Source organism: Xiphophorus hellerii, chromosome 6, assembly GCF_003331165.1.
Source record: "Xiphophorus hellerii strain 12219 chromosome 6, Xiphophorus_hellerii-4.1, whole genome shotgun sequence".
Lineage (NCBI taxonomy): Eukaryota > Metazoa > Chordata > Actinopteri > Cyprinodontiformes > Poeciliidae > Xiphophorus > Xiphophorus hellerii.
The window spans coordinates 20,164,305-20,187,140 of record NC_045677.1 but is presented as its reverse complement, the minus strand read 5'-3'; the positions used below and the strand labels follow the sequence as shown (position 1 = coordinate 20,187,140).

At 37.6% G+C, this 22,836-nt stretch overlaps 1 protein-coding gene across 4 annotated transcripts; it reads left to right on the top strand.

The window, feature by feature from the left end:
* The first annotated feature begins 241 nt into the window (after nucleotides 1-241).
* emilin2a (elastin microfibril interfacer 2a) lies at nucleotides 242-22,342 on the top strand. 4 transcript variants are annotated; one of them, XM_032565526.1, is made up of 9 exons: nucleotides 242-519; nucleotides 1,003-1,128; nucleotides 3,117-3,304; nucleotides 3,445-5,382; nucleotides 16,762-17,097; nucleotides 19,708-19,761; nucleotides 20,159-20,218; nucleotides 20,887-21,003; nucleotides 21,750-22,342. In XM_032565526.1, exons 1-9 carry the CDS (start codon nucleotides 347-349, stop codon nucleotides 22,061-22,063), a joined length of 3,306 nt encoding a protein of 1,101 aa, XP_032421417.1. In that variant the 5' UTR covers nucleotides 242-346; the 3' UTR covers nucleotides 22,064-22,342. The 4 variants fall into 4 exon arrangements, with proteins under 4 accessions (XP_032421417.1, XP_032421416.1, XP_032421418.1 ...); XM_032565525.1 differs by having other exon boundaries at nucleotides 20,860-21,003; XM_032565527.1 differs by lacking the exon at nucleotides 20,159-20,218 and having other exon boundaries at nucleotides 20,860-21,003.
* Nucleotides 22,343-22,836: the final 494 nt, after the last annotated feature.

Below are 22,836 nucleotides of genomic sequence, written 5' to 3'. Positions count from 1 at the left end.
CTTTCAACTCCTAAGCACATTACCATGTTATTCATCAGTGAGGTGTGAGTTATTGGCTGATAACTGTCTCCGAGGTGGCAGCGAATGGTGTCCCCTAAAACAATCAGCCCACGACTTAAAAGAGTAACGTAATTAAAGCCAAGCAAAGTATTAAAAGTGTCAGAGAAATCTGGGTGCGTTTCTTTGGAGGAGGGTGTAGTCCGTGAACGTCACTCCCACAGAGTTGCAGTGACTGCGGACTTCCCCAAAGTTCACTTTTTGGAGTTCAGCTGCAATGCAACTTTAGGTTTTGGCCGCGTAGAGCACAATGATGACAGGGTATCGCCTAGTTTATTTTTAAGCAAAAATGCATATGTTAGCACGTTTGTTAAATAAGAAAAATAGGCACCAAGAAATGGACTGGCGGTGGACTGTTTTTACCCTGATCCTAAACTTTCACTTCACCTTTGGGTCCCCGTCTTATTATGACTTATTCCACGGGTCTGCGCACACTGGAGCGGTCCACAGACACAGAAATAGGTGAGTGGCGTGTTTTTCTATGCTTTTAAGACGAATGTGTTAAGCTACCTAGTCTATTTGAAACATATCATATAATGGGGGTTTAAAGAAAAAATGTGTTAATTTTCTGCGTAGCTCCAAGCCAATAAAAATGCGATAAGTTTCAAATTTCTGACTGACACCAGGTCTGTGAATTTTTTCTGCCTCTTACGTTTTAAACTGTTGTCTTTCACTGCAGTTTTATCAGGCTGCTCCTAAATGTGGCTCCACTGTTTCAAAATAGGCGATAAGAGCTAGATAAACGCTGGAATGTCGCAGATTACTCCTGTATCTCATCAGCAAGAGAGTAAACGTTTAGTGATATATTAAGTAGAATAAATAACACATTCATGATAAATAGCTTAAGGGGAGGGACCTTTTAGTAGAAATACCTTACACATGTGGTACTAATTAAGTTGCTTTCTTTATGCAGTATCTCTAACTTCTGTATACCTCCATTCACAGGAACTGGTGCGCCTATGTGGTGCAGAGGAACGTGAGTTGCGTGGTGCAGGGGAATGGGGCGAGCTTCCAGGAGCCTGTGGTGGCCCCCTGCCCGGCCTACCAGCCCGATTGCCAGCAACAAGTGACGTGAGCATCCAGGGAGCAGGGAAATGGGGGTTGAGAGTGAATGTTGTTTTTTAGATATATAAGGAACATTGGAAGCAAAATGCTTAGTTGAAAATCAGCTAGAGGTAGAAATATTAACATTTGCTGAGTAAAAACCAAACAACAAACAACAAAGTAAGTTGATAAAACCAAGCATGCATGACATCCCTCCCCCCCAACAAAGCCCAACTAAGAATGCAAGAAGACATGTGGGGGATGTAGCTAGCTTTCGTAGATACAGATTAGTGACAAAATCACAAGTTAGACTCAATGTCTTTAATAATCTTTTTTGTGTACTATAGAGGGATCGCTTTCATTTTCATTTGTAAAAGGGCACACAGTTTATTCCTGTGGTTTGAAATGCAAATCCTAATTCCCAGTAAATACATCATAATTTCAGAACAATAATTAATTTAAATCGACAATACTGTGATACAAGACTTTTATGTACAACTCAATAAATACCACTGTTCATGGTGTTGGAGATAAAATAATCTCTACCAGTAAACGCAAGCAATAGTTGAGATGATTTTCTGGAAGATATTGTGTCACAACATAAGGATAGGATGTTCTGTGAATCATTTTCAGTTCAAAGCACGTGCAGTCTGTGGTTTAGGTTTGTGGTCCACTTACATAAAGAGATGCAGCGAAGCCCTGTGATGTGGAAATGTTTCCTGGAAGCTGATCGCTGTTAAGTCACTGGGCCGCAAGTGTCTGCGCAAAGTAGCAAGAGAGATTCAATTTATCTTCAGCTAAAATGATATTTGACTTCACATTGAAGATCAGGGATGAACTATGAATTGATGTTGCCGCACAGGTTTTCATTTTTTTCTGCTACCTAGAACATTCTTATAAGTAAGTGTTGGGAGGAGATGAAGAATTTTTTCAAACATGATTTTTCCAGATGTTCTTACGTGACATGACCCCAGCCTGCAGAGAAGTGATATCATCCAATATTTTACTTGGGAACATTTGTTTGGCCTGGAAAAGGTATTTTTTCAACAAATACAAAATGCAGGGGACACATAGGGGATAAATGTTTCCAGGAAAATTAATAACAGCAACAATTTTCATAATTTGAATTGCAAAATATCCTTAACATGGGAAGGAGTTCTATTTGTACTCATAAGTCTAAGTTTCCATTTGGAAATGTCAAGGACTCCCCTTGAATTCAGGATTCTGAATGGAGAAGTTGGACGTCGAGGGCTCGTATAACTCAGTTGCGTATAGCCACGCATGTAAAATGGAGTGAAGGTTATAGGTATAATCTATTTATTAGCCGCTTAGATAAAGTTGGATTATAATTCACCTGTTTCACCAGATTCTATAAAAACTTCCATAAACTAGAATGTTTATTTCTAATATAAAATGCGACAAGCAGGTTTCAAAAGACAACAGAATCATGTAAAAATAAATATAAATTTTGAGTTTTGGCTATTTGTATTTCTCCACTTGTATTTTGATTACTTATTTTTTATGCTAAGTTTAAACTCTCTAAGGTTTGAATGCCTCTTTGCCATCTACTTTATATTTAGCGCTATCAACTGATTGACAGTTAAATTCAAATTCAGATTGGGACTGTGACTATACTGCTTCATACAGCTGATATTACTTTCAGTCAAAAGAAACATGTTTGAGAAATGTAAAGATTTGGCCAAACAATTTTGGGCTTAACTGTATGTGTGTATCTTTTGTTTCTAAATACATTTTGTTTCTAAATATGTAGCTTGCATTACCAGTGGTAATGCAAGCTACATTACTAGCTGGTAGTTAGCACCAAAACAGTTAGTAAAACCCACTGGGTTTTCTGGTTTGCACTTAGAATTCGGGTCTGGTTTCATTCCCAGTTTCAAGCTCCAACAAATCAAATGCACCCAACAATTTTTTACTAAAGAAAATGCAGATAGTCTCATTTTGATGTTGACATCTCAAAATGCTAAACATGTTTATGATTTCCCTTTGCATTACAGATACCAAACAGTGTTTAGACCCACGTACAAGATTGCTATCAAAACAGTTACTCAGTTAGAGTGGAAATGCTGTCCTGAGTACAGAGGTCCCAACTGTAAGGATTTAAAGCCACCCACAGATCGGCAAACAGTGCAGGGAGCATCGTCCCTCCAACCAAATCCTGGATACTCACCCAGACACACACAGAGTAAGAAATTTATTTTCTGTTCCACCTTGAAAAAGAAAACTCAAGAAATATGTTAATTTATTGATATTTTTTATAGAGAACATAGGCAATGATGCACTTTTTGATTGATTATATTTTTATAACATGTCGGCTGATTATAGGGGCCGAGAGGAGGGAGACTCCACATTATGAGACTCAACATGGCGTCACGGATAAGGTGCGTTTTCTCGAACGTGAAGTTCAGCGTCTCTCCCAGACGGTCTTGGATCTTCAATCCACTTTAACAGGATTAGCCACCAACCTCCGCACAGACCTTCAGGACGACACAAAAAAGATGCTAGAGACACTCCTGAACAACATGCGTCCTCCAGAAACTAGCAGCAATGCAGAGGAAACTCCAGTGGTAATAGACGGGCATCAGGCAACCAGGGGAGGGATTGGTGGAGAGAAAACCCTTGAGAAAATTGAAGCTCGCTTAGATGATATTGACAATGCTCTGCGAAACAAGGATGAAGCTTTGGAAGATCTAAGGGGAATCACATTAAGTCATGAGGGGCAGATACGTGTCTTAATGGATGCCTCTCAGTCTCAGACTCCAGCCATAGCTGATTTTGAAGGCATACAAACCTATGTTGATGGAAAAATTGAAAAACTGAAGAAGGAGCTGGACGAGAATGTAGAGGAACAAATGGTCAAGTTACAGAACCTTTGTAATGACAAGATCTCGGCAGTGCAAAAGACTTGTGAAGATAGCCACGACCAAGTTGGTGTGAAGTTGAGCAAGCTTCTGGAGAGCAAAGAGGCTGACCTGAGAAAAGAGATCCGAACAATACGTTTGAACATGGCTGCTTCAGATGGGCCTGTGCAGACTTCAAGACAGACAGAACCATCTGAAAAGAAGGACTACAGCGACCATAAAGACATATGGCGCGAAATTGATCGCATAGCAGAGGCTCATCGAATCCTTAATGTCCGTTTTGACAATGAACTAGGTCACTTATCATCCCTTCAGGAAATTGGCGATTTAGGTGTACTAATTCAAGAACTGGAGGCACGTGTGAATATTACTGAACAAAATGCAGAAACTCATTGTTTCTACATTGAAGATAAGCTAACACGGATAATTGCAGATGAAGTGGAAGCACTCCGGCAATTGCTGGATCAGCGCCTGATCACAGCTGAGGACCAGTTCACAAACATCCTGGTGGAAATGAGCAACAACTCCTTCCCAAGAGTGTCTGGCGACTCGACGGCTGCCCTAGAGACAGAGATCAACAATAACAAACTCCTTCTGAAGGGGTTGAATCAGAAAGTTAAGGCTGTTGAAGACTTGTGCTCTGCTGGATGTTCAGGCTCTAAAATTACAACTGATCAAGGTAGGATTGCATTCATGCCCGGTCGTGTAGAAAACATTGTGACTGACCTGAATCGTTACAGCAATGATTTGGATGTTCTTCGCACAGATGTAAGTTCTAACACACAGAAGCTCAAACAACTGGAGAATCTTTTTATAAGACAGCCAGTTGGAAATGAGAGACAAGTAAAGACCACAGAGGATTTCCAAAAGGGACTGATAAATCTCCAGGATAATGTTCTTGCTTTGGCTGGTGCAGTTACTGGGTTAACTGACTCCATGAGTAAATCTAAGCAGGATATCCAACATATAAGCTCAACGTGCTGTAATGCAGAAGTAACTGGCCGTGGAATGCCATTACAGCCCAACTTAGCTTCTGTTGATGGCACCAGCCGCCAGATACAAGAGCTGAAAAACAGACTTGATACACTTAACACACAGGTATCTTCTGAACTGAACAATTGTAGGCAAAATACTGATGGGATCTCAGCAATAGGTGGACGTGTGAGCCGCCTCGAAAATATTTGTGGAAGGTTGGATGGAGTTTCTCTTAACATCAGAGAATTGAAAAATGGACTGGAGCAACATGTTGGGGGCCTGCAGAACTGTGTCCAAAGGATGAACGTAACTTGTGGAAATCACGGAGCAGAGATCACCTCACTGTCGAATTCCTTGCGGAAACTCCAGGCACAGATGTCCATGATAACTAAGCATGTTTTGAAGGATGTTGCTGCTAAAGAGCCAGGTAAGAAGTCTTTTTGATAGCATCACTGGTATTATTTAGGATTTTTTTAAAAGGAATTCTGACAAAAAAGTTCAATATATCAATTTTAATGCCAATCAAAATGATCTTTGTGAAAGTTTAGTAAGGTGGTATGATTTATTGATATTATGTCAATAAGCTATGTATAGTTGGTTGATTGATTGGTATATATTTTGAAAAAATGTTAAATGTAAATGTATCTCTATATATGGGTTGGGTCACACAGTGGAACAGTTGTATTGGCAATACTGTTGCCTGAGGTCTTTTTGTATGAAGTTTGCATGTTCAGCATACAAAACAGATGACTGTTAGGACCTCTCAAGGTTACCATCAATATAGTGCCTCTGACCACTATATTCAGTCACTTCAGATAGTGGTCTTTACAATCCTACAAGGATAAGCAGTATGAACAATGAATGGGTGATTTTGGTGTTACAGGTAGGGCCAACCATAGACCTAAGACAGTGAATACTTTAAATACAGTGGACTCCTGGTATTTGTGGGTAACTATGGTCCATGCTTATCATAATATGAGCCATTTTATAGCACAATCAAGCAGCTATGTTTCCTTCAGTTGGTAAAAAAGTGCTGTGTATGTCAAACATGACTTAAAACAACTTGGACTTCTTAATTTGATGCCTTATAATTGAGAGTCTTTCTTGTATTGCCAACAACATTGCTGCAGTACTGAGCTTTGGTAGTTCATGGTAGTTGTCCGTGAACATCCCAATAAATCTTTGCTTATCTGAGCACTTGGGTTGGAGGGATTCAAAGACATTGATTCCAAACACACCATAAAAACCAGATTTATAATGAATAAAGCAGACTAATAGTACTTTTTATCTAATCTTTATCTAATATTGGCTCTGACCTTAACCCTGTTGGACATTTATGAACAATGCTTTAAAGCAGTGTTTTTTAATCTTGGTTCTCAAGGCACACTGCCATGCATGTTTTAGGCATTTCCTTGCTCCAACACACGTGAGTACAATTGATGGCTGATTAACAGGCTTTTGCTGAGTTGCTGTCATCTGAATGGGGTGTGTTGAAGCAGGGAAACATCTAAAACACACAGGTCAGTGTGCCTTGAGGCCCAGGGTTGAAAAACTCTGCTTTAAAATTGGTATGTTTGTCCCTGCAAACATGCCAGCCACTTTAAATAAGCTCTGCCAGTTCTGATAAGAACAGTGGACAAATACGTAGTCAAAACTAGGCCATGTGGTTTCTCTGTAACTTCCCAAGCAACATTTATCCAAGTATTAGTGGAGATATGTGTAAATATTTAACTCTATATAATTTGGACTCTTTGTAGTTTTGAGAAATTCCACATTGAACTCTTAAATAAACAAAAGCTTTTTTCAGATCCGTTTTTTAAAAAGCACATTGTTAATTATGAAGACAGATTTACATCATTTTTATAGTACTAACAGAGAGAAAGAAGATTTAACTTATTGTCACCATAGAGCTATACGAGCTATGCGTAGACAACAATATGCCTCCTGGATATAAAGAGGGACATTTTATGCAAAATGCATACCACAGCTTTAACAATATAATCATTTAGGAACTAAATAACATTTGTATCTGTGTAAAATGACCTTACTAAAATAGTTAAAATGATCAAAACCTATGTATTTATCTACTACTGGCAGTAAAAATATTACACATGGTATGTTTGGCTCATTAGCCAGTTAATATGATATGATATGATGACAGTAATTGGCTTGAGATTATGGCCCATTTTTGTCTCTTGAACAAACATTAACAAGCAAGTGCACAGTAAACACTCCCATTAGTGCAGCCAAGCCAGAAATGAATCAAATAAAATGAACAGTTTTATCTAGAATAGCAGTCTTTTTCAGCTTTCTCTCTTACATCCAGCATTTAGATTTATTAAGTGTGATTAACATCTGTGTAAGCTCAAATCTTTCCTCAAGATAATCCTCCATGTAATGCATTCTGCTTTACTTGGTTTAAATGCAGCACTGGAGAAGGAAATGATCAGATCTCGTGAATGGCTGCAGGGTATTTCCCATAGTGGGAGGGCGTGAGTTCATTGGGCCTCCTGTGTTCGCCTCGACTGTGTCATTCAATATGTCCTGACAGCATAAAGGAGAGGCCCGACTTCCTGTGACTTGTGTTGGGTTGAATTCATTTGTTTTATTATAGGAAAAGAGGTAGATGAATAGAAGGATGTAGTTTTCACTACTATTGATTTTTCCCTTCCTGCTACAGTCTAAGTGCACAAGCAGACTGCTCTATCCTCGCTATCTCTTCAATGGCAGGGTTTCTTTTTTTCACCATGATGAAGGTTTTTTTTTACTCATACCACAGTACTTTAGACCTTAACCTCAGTTCTGATTCTTCCAGTACATACAAACATACATTAAACCTCCCTTCCTGCTCTTTTTCTCCTAACACATTCCCACATACCAACCTCCAGAGATTCTCGTAGGGTGATCTCAGTCTGATGCGTGGAATCTGGTCCTCATTAAGAGCCCTGACTCACTCACTGCTGAAGTCAGTCTTAAGAGAATGGGGAGAAGCAGGGCTCCACGCCCAGGACCAGATGCTTGAATTACCCTGAGATGTGATGTCACAACTGGGGCCCCTATCATCGGTGCCTCCCTTTATTACACCATCGGTCACAACAATAACTTGATGGTGAGCTGAGGAAAAGAAGTGTGGCAGATGGATGAATGTTTGTAGTGTAAAGGTAGCATTAATGAGGTTTATATTCCTTTCTAGTTTTTGCCAGCTACAGATGGCTTCTGAAACTGATTTGATTTCATAACCTCTGCAGCTTTCCGAGATATTTGATCCAAACTCCACAATTCATCTGATTAACTGTGAGAGGTCAAACAAGAACAGCTCCTTCTAGGTCATATTCTTAAGTAACAGTGGCAAACGTATTCACACAGCTTGAACCTTTTTCTCAGCTTTTCTTTAAGGAATACCCCTCCAAAAAATATTTTAGTAGTTCATAATGTTAAAATGGAAGTAAAATGGTACATCTTTTTTTCTAAAACGGAAAAAGTAAAGTGTGGTGGGCATTTGTATTCAGATTCCTTTCCTATAATACTCTCAAATAAATCCAATTGCCTTATTAGTGAAGGGCTTTTAGAAGTTTCTTAGAGAACATTACTGAACAGACTGACTCAGAGACCAAGGATCACATCACACATTAAAATAATTTGAAGATTTTTTCCATTCTTGTTCTCAGTGTGATTGGCTAAAACTATGCTTATAGCTGAATGTTTGCATTTGACACAACATAACCTGTCTGACACTGCAGTAGTAGACCATCTTAAATTAGCTAAATGATTGGCAAACAGAGGCTCTGCTCTGTCTAAATGTAGCAAACCTCTGACCTCTGGAGCTCTAAGATAAATTAACAGCAACTTTATGTCAACTTGTTGCCTGGTAACTGGTTGTGGCCACACAACTGCGTGTAATATGCTGAAATGACATGGATAAGATATTTTTACCCAATGTTAACAAACCCTGCACTATATTTGAATTATTTCAGTGTAAGGAAGCTGACTACAATTTTCTTTTTCTATTTATGACATAAAAGCTTTATAGTAGAAAAATAATATTTTGTATTATATATGCAGCGTGACTGGTTACAGGTCAGAGCACTGTCATTAAAATAAAAAGTAAACTATAGAGTTTTAAAAAATATATTTTAACAAACATTGTAACAGATGAGTATATCCAAAAAAGGAACAGTAGGTGTCAGATATTGCCTAAACTTTCAAAGCTTCTTAAAAGTGATATTTTAAAAAAAAAAAAAAACTGTGTCCTGCATCTCAAACAGACATCAAAAGCAACTGATTGTTATGTTGGTGTCAGAACTTTGTTACAAATTAAACAGTGCTTAAATATTTGCTGCCATATTTGTTCTCATTAATGGTGACAAAATGATGGCACCTTCTACTTTGGCATCAACTGTCTTCCGTTGCTTCAGCTGGTTTTATGCATTCCCAATTTGAATGTGGTGAGTGTAAACCTGACCCAATACCAGTAAATCCTCATTGCTTTACCTCCATCTGTAGCAGATCTTTCCAACCTTTCGGGTTTCACCCTTTCAAGTTTATGGCAATTTCTTGGCTCCCACCAAGTGGAAAGTTTATGCAGGGAAGAGGGTGTGTTTTGTTTTTTGGTCTCTTGTTCACACCCCGATTTATGTAAAGGATAGAACCAGTCACAGTCATGAAAATGTAAAAAAAATAAGCCTCTATTATTTTCTAGCAAACAACCAACTCTGCCTGTAGCTGGGCGGCAGGAGACACTCCATGGTGTTACACCCAGTGATCCTTTCCATAGCATCAAAAATGCTGTTTTAAAAACCTAAAAATGGAGCCTAGTAATCTCTCTGAACGTGGCATAGTCCAGCATAAAAATTTGCACCCTTTAATCCTCATGACATAAATTCACTTAATACCACAAAACAACTAAGTGACATATGTCCACCACTAATGCCTGTATGTGCATATTCAACACATACCAAAGTTATATTGGAAACACAGCTTTAATCCTAATAATGACTTAAATCCACCTAAAAACCACAACACAACTAAGTGACATCTGTCCACCATTAATGCCTGCATGTGCATATTCAATACATACCAAAGTCATATTGGAAACACAGTTTTCAAGTTGTTAAGCAGATAACTCTAAGCTTTCTACCAGAGCACATAGTCAACTAATTTACCAACTAATATCGACTTGTTTTACTTCCAGTGCTCATTTGTTAAAAGTAGAACAAAATATATTATATTATGCACAATAAATAAACTTTAACAGCCTCTTTAACAGGTGATCAAAATATTTTTTTTCTTTAGTAAATAAGACAATGCTGTTCAAAACATCTAAAATCAGCATGTTACTTTGGTCAACAGTTGGAATAATTGGCTGTTCTTTTAAATGTTTTTGTTTTAACTTTTGTGTTAATAGTATGTTACAGTGGCGTTTTAATCAAACACTAAAATCATACTTTGCCGCATTAGTACTAGTATTGTTCTTTGGGCAGCATCCTGAATTTTGAAAAAGTGAAAAAAAATTTCACCTTCTGAACTTGTTTACCATGCCTTGGGCAATTCTGGAGTATCAGGCCACAACATAGTAGCTATGTTGATACCTAACCTCTGGCACTATTTCTTAACATACCTAAGAAAATAAAACTTACACAAGTCCTTTGAGTGTAATTATCTGTTTCTTGTTCGAAAAACAGTGCAATGCAATGTGTGGTTCAAAACTCAGTGGTTTCCTCAAGCTTGGAAAGGACAAAGTTTGAACAGAGATAAAATATCCACAAAATTTCCCAGCTCTCAGGGTGTGGTGTTGGTTTCCTCTCAGTATTTGAGCTCATGTTCTCCACGCAGTCATATGACGACCTCGAGGAGGTTTAGAACAGTTGAAGCGTTGTAACACATAACTAAAAGATTAACGAGAATAGCCTTGCTCTGTCACAGTGTGACTGCTGGATGAAATTCTGTGACTTAAGTTGCAAAATGTTGGCACTGCTGCAGCTGCAGATGTTTAATTCTGCCCTGACAACTTGAGTCTTTTAGTGTTTTCCTCTTCCTTGAGGTTTACCAAAAGGGGCTCTTTCTGTATTTACAGTGCTTTGCAAAAGTGTCCACATCCATTAAGTGGTACAGCATTTTGTAACTTTACAACCACTAAAATCAAAAGGATTGAGATTTTGGGAAATTGGAAGATTGGTACTTGGGATTTTATGCGATAGCCTTACTCACAGTAGAGCCTAATTCTTAATTGTGAACTGAAAGAAAAAACGATAAATTATTTATTTTTAAGAAATCAGACAAAAATCATAGAGTGTAATTATCTGTTTCACTCAATAATTTGTCCTCTTTTTGTTCCAATTATATTTAATGTTGTTTTTATCATTATTGTACAGCTACAATTTCTTTAGGTCATTCTTCGTAAAATAACAAAATCTCATTTACATTAAATAGGGAGCATTTGTGAATATTATATCAAAGCACATATCAACTGCATTTTGTTTAGATTTGTTAGAGTAAATTTTACTCTAACAAAATTTAAATTTTATGTTTACTCTTAACATAAAACTATGTTAAAGTAAACATAATTTTGCAAGGCACAGTAAATATTTAAACATTGAAGGTATCTGAAATAATCCGAAACATTATTTCGGAAACAATAGTATAAAACAATAGTATGTTTTATACTTGAATAGTATAAAACATACTATTCAAGTATGTTTTATGCATTTTAGTCAGTTTCTCTAGTTTTACAAAGTGAAGAATCAACCTTTTTGTACTTGTTTGATCCTCAATCAGCTTTTTTTTTAAAAGCACTTATCTCTTTCTTTGGGTCTCTCTTTACTGTCTCACCAGTCTCTGTCTGAACTCTTTCTTTTCAATTTGTCCTTCCAGCAGCACTAGAGGACTTCTCTTTCTCCTCTCCCTCCACTTTGTGCTGTAAGAGTATATTGACAGAGGAGGCCATCAGTAACCCAAAAAGAAAAGCAGGGATAAAATAAAGGCTTTGATTTCATGGATCAATGCTTAGCAATTGATCACTCTTGCTTTTTATTGGACAGACAGGCAAAAAGATTATGTGTCTGCTGTGATGAGGAAGTACAAGAAGCACAAGACATAAAAGCCTCTTTGAAGTCAAAGGGTGTCTGTTGGGAAAGAATGGAAAATTGTATTTGACAACCCCCCTATGACACACACACATACACACACGCCTGCCCTGTATATATTTAGGCACTACCAGAATTTTGAGGAGCTCTTTGACAGCAAGTGTTTCCCTGGTGAGGTATCTAAAGCTGAGAGGTGAGGTGTTTCCATTTCTGACCCAGGAGCCCATCTGGAAGTCTTCAGAGGAGAAACACACACACCATAGGAGACAGTACACAATTAAAGCTTGCCGTCATTAGTGACATTGCTGGAAAACAAGGGGTGGAGGATGAAATTACGTCCATGTGCACAGCGAGAAATTAGAATAAGAAATAGAAACACGCATTCCGGACTGTGAGTGATGCCGCATTGTATTTCTGTAAGCACCACGCCCTGCTCTATGGCCAGACCCTCGAGACCGTTTTCCATTGCGCGATCAGTCTATCTAATGCAATAGTTCTTGTTGCTTTTACGCACTGCTCCACACTCACAAGCTGCCACCTAATTCTGAGGAGGCGCAAGTGACGAAACCATCCATCTCCCCCCTGCCCTGTCTCGCCCCTGAATGTTAACATCTGGTTCTGTGGATGCTTTTCTATGTATTTGAAACTGTTGTGCCTCTCTCTCTGTGTGAGTTTTTTTTTTCTCTTTTTTTTTCTAACTCTGCGGTTGCCCCCTCAGCGAGAAAAAAACAGACTGAGAGCTCATGGGAAATATGCACTCTGGCAGTCGGTATTCTGAAGGAGGCACGGGGAGGAAATGAGGAAGAGATTTCTGATTATCTCAGAGCAACATGATTGCTGAGCTTAATTTATTTCTGATTATACATGTGGCTTCTGAGTAGTTTGTGGTAACATTTGAGGGAAGAGGGGAGAATTTATTGGCAGTTGATGATTTTTTATTTGGTAGTAAAAGAGAACCTGGCAGGCTGCAATATAACATAGTCTTAGATACTCTACGACTGATCTCTGGCTCAATTTACAATGAAATTACCTGTTACCGTTTGATTTATTTTAACATATCTGAAAGAGGAAGGGAAAAATCTACAGAATTTGACACAAATATTTATTTAGTGAGATGATCCTTTACACATAAGGGCCCAAAATGACAAATATCTAAAATGCTATGAAAAAGATTTCTTTATCTATAGCCTCAATTTAAATCTATAACAACTTAAGTGAAAAGTCTTATGTACATGTGAATCCAGCCCCCTTGACTCAGCATTTAGTATCACGTTTTATTGCAGTTACAGCTACAAGTCTTGTTTCTACCGGCTTTGCACATATGATTGAGAGCGTCTGCTAACATCAATTTTCAATTGTATCTAGGTCTGGGCCTTACCAGGGGCCTTTCTAGCACATACACATGTTTTATTCTGAACCATGACATGTTTTTTTTTTTGTCCTGTTGAAAGGTGAACCTGTGCCCAAGTCTCAACTATTTGGCATCTAACAGATTTTCTTTCAGAATTAGCCTGTATTTAGCCCTATCCATCCTCCCATGACCTCAAACAAACCTCACACTTACTCCAGTCTGACTGTATTATTCTATAATCATGTTGTGTTACAATGGAAATACCACATTCCCTGTTATGTATAATGATAGCTTTCAAAAATACACAAAAATGGAATTTTTCACACTCCAAAATGTACATGTTTTGTCTTCGCTAACTAGAGTATATTCCCTGTTTGCTATATTTCCTACATAACTTTTGGCTAACTTTAAATGGAACTTGTAGGATTTTTTTTTTTTTTTTTGTTTTTGCCAAAGGTGTAATTTATGCCACACTTACATATAGGTCAAAGTTGAATTTAAGTGCATAACTGACAGGCCTCAAGAGCGGTGACTCTAAACAGCTCCTCCAAAGCTGGTTTGGAGGAGCTAGTTGCATCTTTGATTAATGCTCTCAGGGCCAAGGAGTCAGTTTAGCTGGATGGTTTTGTCTTTATAATTTTTGAATGTTGGTAATTTCTTTCCCTGGTTCTCATGATGTTCTTTCCTCATTAATATTCTAACATGTTAAGCTTTCACAGAATAGCTGAATATATAATGAGAACAAAAGTACACCTAGTTGGAGCCTACTTTGTATTTGACTTAAAATGACTTTTGGGGTATCGAAGAAAAGTGGGCTAAACATGAATGCAGAGCACACTTTTTAAAATTATAATTCTAAAAAACAATTTAAATTTGAAGACCACATATAAATTTATTTCCCTTTCACAATCATACACTGTTTGTGTTGGTCTATCTAAAAAAAAAATCCTATTAAACACAGAATCTTGTGGTTGCAATATGACAAATTGTGAAACAGTGACAGCGGTACTTTTGCAAGGCACTGGAACTTAATCTGTTATTTAAAATAATTGGCTGTTTTGTCTGCTTTTTTACTAAATTTATTTGAGCTTGACTGCAGTGAATGATCAACTACAGTAAAACTGAGCAGGAGAAGTTTCTAAAGCCCCAAAAAGCACATTTGGGTCTGTTTGTACAGAACACGTTCCAGACAAAGCAAAGACACACTCTGTGAAATTCAAAACTGATTTAAAACTAATCTCAAGCCAGATGGTTGGTTACACAGAACCACCTGGGAACTATTTGGAGAAGGCCCTCTATGTTCGGCAAATACAGTGTATCATTGCAAGGTTTCATTGATTTAGAGCGTGGATGGTGGAGACTGTTTCTAAATTTAAAATTCTTGCCCACACCAAGTGATGGAAAAGCTTTCATCTTTAACGATGATTATGCAAAAACACGCTTTTATTTCCGGTATAAGGCATTCATTAAGAACGCTAAAGGCAGCCGGTGTTGACTGTTGTTACACTAACAGCTTTCTACAGTCATGATGCATTGTCCATAACTTTTGTGATTATATATTAATTTAACAAATCCTACATAAATATTTTTTCAAATCGTTGATTTAATGTATGTAAAACAAAAAAAAAAAACAGCACTAGGTAATATTACTAATTAACAACTGGTAGTTAAACATTTCTCAACATTTTGATTAACAAAAAGTTTACCATAACACTTTGGTTACATTTATTTTGTAGGAATTGTTAACAGTGCCAAGGATTGTAATAGAAGTCATTTTATAACATATTATCATCTTATAATTCTTTTCATTTTTTTCCCACTCATTACATGGACTAAGTGTTTGCATCTGTCTAAAATCATTGCAAGGTGACAGTATGCTACTGCAATGAAAGATTAGCTTATTTTAATGAAGTTTATATGTGTTTATCATGGGTGTGAATAAGTGTGCCAGCAGATGCTTTGGATGCAGTAGGTTTTAGGAGTTGGTGTTAGCTGTGAATGTCAACATCTTGAGCTCCTTAACATGTTGCTTGATCCAGAGCGGTGGGGCACGCTGACCTGCTGGAAACCACAGATTGAGACAATTTGCATGAGTAATTTGACGGGAGGGTAAAAAGAAGAACACCTAAATGCTTTAGGGATTTCTATCTGTTATTGGCTGCTTTAAAGACGTCACATTATACTTTTTGTGGATCTAACCTTAAGTTTAATCAACTTCTGTGGGGCATGTCAAAATGTTTTAAAAGTATTCTTCAAAGAAGAGTGGGCCGACATTTATCTGCAGAGATGTAAAAGGCTCATTCCCACTAATGGCAACTTCCTCATGGCAGCTGCTACTGGCAGTTATAATACTGCCTATTATAACTGACACAAGTAGTTATAATAGGCAAAATACATTTTCATTTCAGGCTACATTAGTTGGAAAGCTTCTTTCCAAGTAAATTAATTAATCCTTTAAAGTGTTTGCTGTTTGTTTTTTGTATTTTGTTAGGTTATCTCTGTCTGATGATAAAAAAATATTTGATGGTCGAAAAGTTTAAGCAGACATTTGACAGAAGTATTTGGTACTGAAGTACGATGCTCTTTTAGCCATAAGATTTGTTAGTTTTTCTTTGTCCTGTTATCAACACAAATGAATTACTTGCGTAAGCTGACTATCAGATGGTTTCTGTGTCAGCAGACTGCTGATTACCAGAAGCATGTGATGCGATGTAGAAAGTGGCCTTTGTGACTCCAGCTATGCAATAATATTTCCTCCATGCTGAAGCCATTGTTATATTCCATGTAAGAAACAGTAAAGCTTGGCTGATGTGTGATATTTTAATATTTCTAGTTCACTGAATGCCATTACTTTATCTATTCTCAATATAATCAACATCACTCCCTAGTTTTCTGCAAAAAGCATCAAACAGAACAATTTATTGTAACTGCATTGAGAGAAAAGTCTCTCTGACCTCTAGCTATTAGAAACAGCTGGATCAGTAAAGAGATATTCAGAATATTTGTCCTCAGGACACTCACTGCTTGCTTTCACTTCAGACGACACTTTTGTGATGTCCTATTCCTTCAGGAGATCCAGGAGGCAGTGATGTTGTCTCCTTCTTCACATGAACCTCCTTGCTTAGAACCCTTTTCAGTGCCTGCTTTCATGAAGGGTAATGTGACTGAGAGGTGCAGTGATAGGTAAAACTCAGTATGTCAACTAAATACAAACTTTTTATTTGAAGATTCATAGGACAGGAGACATGTCCAGGGAGATACTGAAGGATTCCTATTTTGTACATCTGCCTTTGTACTGGTTTGTAGGGAAATGCTTTCTGTTCAAGTGAAAGTACAAGTGAACTTTACATTTTCTGCTCTTTTGTTCTCCAAGGGATGACACTGAGACCAGATCGCCCCTCTTCTTTGCCTGATACATCTCAGAGAAGAGCCCAAATCAAACAAATCCACTTCCCCGTCATCATTCCTCCACCGTCCTCGGGCTCCAACCAGCCTACACAGGGCAACAAACATGCAATCAGGATCAGTAAACCAAACCAGCCATTGAATCCCCAGCATCCCCGTTTGCCGACGCTGCCTCTGGTTCCTGTAAGGCCTGTGGTGGAAACAGGAGAGGCCGGACCTCCGGGATACATCCGACGACTCAATGTGCGCAGAGGAGCTGAGGACTCATTGAGCAAACCTGTCCAAGGGTTTGCTGGAGCACCAGGTGAGCTCTGCTGGGGTTAAAGTTCGGCTTATTGTGACTATTACTGTGTTGTTTATTTTTTTTAATGATCACCTGACCATTTCGGGCTGAAGCTTAGATGGTTTGAACACAATCTATCAGTGCCACAATTTGGTCAAATAAATATCAGGTGAATTGTTAGGAATATATTTTGCACAACCCAGATATTTTGAGTCACATTAAGCAGTCAGTACACTGAGGTGAATGAATCTTTGTTTGTGTAGACAGAAGGTCTGCATTACGTTGCATGAGGCAGCATGCAACTTAATGCAGTTGCATGCTGCCTCAACGCATCAAGTCGTAATTCACAAAGTTGCAACCAACCTCCTACGCCTTACCAACCACCAAACTCACTCACATAATAAAATAAGATGCTAAATGGCCACTTCTGGAGTCACTGATTAGTGGTTTCTGCTTGGCTCATGTCATTGCATGTGAAAAGGTGAGTTGAACAATCTGTTTTACTTTCTGGATTGTTTTATTTACCGTTTTATTTACTATATTTCACACAGTAAATACAGCTTACTGTGTGAAAATACAATAAGCTGTATTTTCACATGTCGGTAGAAATCTAAATATTGGCATAAACATATTACATTTTTCTAAATAAAGCATCATCACACCATTTCACTATTTGTCAACTATTGTTACTTTTTGTTTGACTTCATAAAGAGTAGTAACTAATCTTAAATGTTCTGTTTGATCCTCTTTATTAGTACATCTGGTAAAATGAATGCTTGTATTACATGTAGGGTAAAGAAGGTATGTAAAAGAACAGGCAAGTTCATTTTAGATTATAGTTTTTTAAGCTTTAGGTAGGAATAAGGTGCATAGGAAAAAAAAATCTAAATCTAGCATAAGTGTACATGATTAAAAACCTACCAAATAATAAGTAAAAGCCTCTGTTTTAAATGTGAATTTGATCTTCTACTCCATCCACAGGCTTTACTCTCAAGTTCAGTTACATGGGGTTTGTTTATTTCTTCTGAGCCTGACATGCATAACACATAACAAGGCTATAAATTACATAACGTTATAAATTTGCATTGGACGTTCTGTCATCCCCATTAATTGTTCTTACAGCTTGTCCAGGGCATGTCAGTGCAGGCCAAATCCAATAAAATAGCAGACAACAAAAGGAAACAGACTTTGCTCTGGAGTTAATTAATGCATTGTAAATGCGTTGCATGGACAAAGTTTAAATAACAAAGGAAACAAAAATAAGACAAAGGCTTTGTTCTCACCTTTATCTTGTTTGGCAGTAAAGCGTGGAGAACAGCCTACATCAGTTATAATCGTACCTTATCGTGTGGGAGATCGAGTCATGTGCTGCCAGTGAGCTTCAAAATCTTAACCCAAGAGACAAAACTTATTTTCAGAAATAACATTTCTTGTGTTTTACTTGTAGTTTTATGTTTATTTGGGGGCGAGGATTGTTCTTCTAGATTCTACAGAGTTAATATTCAACATAGTTAAAATAATAAAACATCTTTATTCATTTTTTAGATAAAACTCACCAGGATTAGAAACTCAGCAAACTTAAGAATTTTATTTTTAGACATTACATATGTTTTAATTTTAATTAACATTCTTTCCTAACTTCACCCCACAGGTTAGAAAACATGGAAAACTGCTAAAAATTGATTATCAAAAGTCTGAAACAGAGAATCCAAAGGTAGAAATTAGAATATTTGACATGTTTCCACACCTCTTTAACATTTTCACATTTTGTTACAATACAGTCATACACTTTACTGCTTTTTATTGGGAACTGACATGATTGAAAGGAAGAAAGGATTGAGTTGCAACATTTTCTACAAATAAAACTGAAATGTGTAGCATGCATTTGTATACCCGGACGTCAAAGAGCTGCTGGAATTCTGCCGTAATTACAGCTGCAAATTGTTTGCGGTATGCTGTTTTAGCCATTTATCTTTGCAAATAGCTCAAGCTCAGTCAGATTGGATGTACATCGTCAGTGAACATAAAGTTTTAAGATTGTTGATCAATCTAACTCTTGAATAGACTTTTATCTAACATTTCACTGTAGCTCTGGTTCAGTGGTTCAGCTTCCAGTTGACCTCTGTCTCAAGTCCTTTGCAGCTTCTAAAATGGTTTCTTTTTTTTTCTGGATTGCCCTGTGTCTAGTAGTTAATCTTCAGCATAGTTCCATCTTTATATGAACTCTTGCAATTTTCCATTTTCCTGCCGATGGAAGCAAGCATAATGTAGCCACTACCCTACTCCATAGTGAAGGTACTGTATTCAGGATCATGTGCAGTGGTAGTTTGTCGTCACACAGTTTTCTGCATTACACAGAGACTCAATTTTTAACTTTATTTGAATTACTTTGAATTGGTTTGTGATGTAAAACCCAGATGAAATAGCATTAAGGTCCATAATTGTAAAGTGACAAAATATGTACCAGGTATGGATATTTTGCAAGTCTTGTGAATGTTGTTTTACTTTTTCTACCATCTCTGGCATGATATTTAGACATAAAACCAAACTACTTCTGGCAGAAGCACCCTAACTCATCTCTGTCTTCAGTTGATGATAAAACATAATGTGTTTGTCATCTGTCTCTTCCAGGCTATCCTCCTCTGCAGTCTATGCCTTCCGAGCCTAAGCCAGCCAGTCAAGGAGGTACGGTAGCTGTCACAGTGCATGCATCTGCAGCTTTTCTTTTACACCAAAGCAAAAAATAAATAAAAAAATAGCTGGAACAAAGCTGTGAATAATTTGTAGCCTGGAAGTGCGAGGGAGTGGGAACTGGATGTGTTTTTCTCAAGAAGGTGTGGGCAGATTGTGAAAGATTTTAAGTTGTATGCAGGCACCCGGTACAAAGTTTTAAACTGGCTCTGATAACTGATTTTATTTAAATTATTATTGCAGATCATTCTCAGCTTGCTGTGCAATTGAACTTTACATTGATGCTGAAGAGAGAAGAAATATAAATAAAGCATTAATGAAAATAAAAATGCCCGTTTTCAAGTTTTCTGCACTTAAGATAACATTTTGACCACAATGTCTTACTTTGTAGCTACAGTAACACCAAAAGCGCATTTGAGCCCGGTGAATCCACATATATCAGAATCGCCAGGTAATCTTTCCTCAAACTACCTTTCTATTTAATATATACTGTATATATATATATATATATATATATATATATAGTACAGACCAAAAGTTTGGACACACCTTCTTATACAGTGGGTTTTCTTTATTTTCATGACTATTTATAAGGCAAGAAATCCCACTTATTAACCTGACAGGGCACACCTATGAAGTGAAAACCATTTCAGGTGACTACCTCTTGAAGCTCATCAAGAAAATGCAGAGTGTGTGCAAAGCAGTAATCACAGCAAAAGGTTGCTACTTTGAAGAAACTAGAACATAAGGGGTATTTTCAGTTGTTTTACACTTTTTTGTTTAGTGCATATTTCCACATGTGTTATTCATAGTTTTGATGCCTTCAGTGTGAATCTACAATGTCAATAGTCATGAAAATAAAGGAAACTCATTGAATTAAAAGGTGTGTCCAAACTTTTGGTCTGTACTGTATATATATATATATATATATATATATATATATATATATATATATATATATATATATATATATATATATATATTGCATTTGTTTTCAGAGTTTAATATTGATCCCTGATATTGTACTTGTTATAAGTTTATGATGAGGTTTATGTAGCAATATGTAAGCCTGTGTCACTCTTCCTGATCGAGATTCAGTGAACAGCAGTATCTCTGCAGACCAGTTCTCCTTCTCCGCCGGCCTCACACAGAGCCCAACCTTCAGTGATGATGTTGCCATCGTTCTCTTTAACAAGGTGCTAGTCAACGATGGAGGACACTACAACCCCCAAACAGGTACAAACCCATGTCCACTTTCACCTCAGGATTTTTGGTTGTTCATAAATCAAACATTAAATTCTTGTAAAAATATCAGAAAGAAAAACTGTCACATCTTCAATGTCTCGGAAAAGTCTTGATGCCTCTTGAACATTTTCTAACTTTGTCATGTTACAACAACTTCAAAGATCATTAATTTAACAGTATCGGCACAAAGACATCTTAAAAAGCAAAAGATAATGCTCAGGCCAAAAGAAATTCAGAAACAGAGGACCTAATTCAATAGTGTCTACTGGTTACGACAGGGTTGCAAGCTTTTGCTAACATTTTGGAACTCCAGACAACCACAGCAAGAGCCATTATCCCCAAACTGAGGTGAACCTTCTCAGAAATGTCCGCCCTACCCAAGTTAGTCCAAGAACAAATCAATGACTCATCCAAGGGGTCAAAAGAAACCCCAGAACAACATGTAAAAATTTGCAGACCTCATGATTCCACAATGAGAGACAATAACCATTTATGTATTCTATTCCAATCCCAGCTAACCCAAAACAGGAACAATTTATCCTGTTTTAGTGTCAAACAGTAAGACAGAAGGTTAGCTTGTCTTTATTTACAGCGAATGTTTAAAGTGTTGAGATGTGCTGGTCTTTATACAGGGTTCATCCACAACACATAACAGCATGTTGATGATTATTCAGTGAGTTTAACACTGGAAGTACTGGAGGATCACTCTAATATTACATCTTTTTTTCTGTCTACAGGAGTTTTTACTGTTCCGCACAGGGGCCGATACTCGATTTCAGGCTTGCTGACTGCAAAGCAGGGCGACTGGATAGATGCAGTGCTCTCCGTTTCAAATCGCAGTGTACACAGACTCAGGAGCTCAACCAGGGCCTCGGACGGTGCTAACTGCGCCTGCGGAGGAACCGTGTCCTTCAGTCTGATTCTACCACTGAGGAAAGGAGACCGTGTCAGTCTGTTGAGGACCGAAGGCCAGCTGGCCTCGACTAACTCCGGGGAGGTTCTTTCCACCTACAGTGCCATTTACTTGTACTCGCCAGCGGCCAAAAGATAGCCAGAACGCAGTTGAGACGCTCATTATCAGACGCCCGGACTGGACGGAATGATGAAACCTTATTTTACACTGACTTGCTGGGATGCTGCAGATTAATATGCTGTGTTGTTGTGTGAACACTCCCAGTAATATGTTCATTTAAGAAGCTGTTACATTGCAAGCCACTAATAGAAAGACACCTGAGCTCAAGAGGCAGGGTTTGTATCTAATATATTGTTACAATGAAATTTTGTATCTATTGTGAATTGTTGTTTACCAATAAAATGCATAAAAACTTGACTTTTCTGCAACAACAAAAATGTCTCAAAAATATTGTCAGCTGACAATATTTGAGGCTCTTTGATATGGGAAGCTGTCCAGGGGAGCATGAAAAAGAAGAGCAGAAATATAACTTGTTCTGTTGCGATTTCATCCCACCCCAGAATCTGCAAAGAATTTTAACTGGCTGGGATGGAAACTGAAGAAGGAGTTCAACCATGCAAGAGCTCTCATTGATCAACGATGACTTGAAAATATACAAGGCACAACTATAAACACCTGTGCCTTGCAAAAGTGTTTACACCAATTTTCTTTTTTTTTCCACTTTTTTGTTTCTGGGAACTTAATTGTGTAACATTATACAATGTACAGATTAAATTAGATTTAATCTGTCATTTTAAATCTGTCAATTTAAAATGACAGATTGAAACAAAGTTGTGCGTATTTGTTAAGTGGAAGAAAAATCAATCGTACATAGATTTAAATTTTTAGGGAATTACAAATCTGAAAATCGG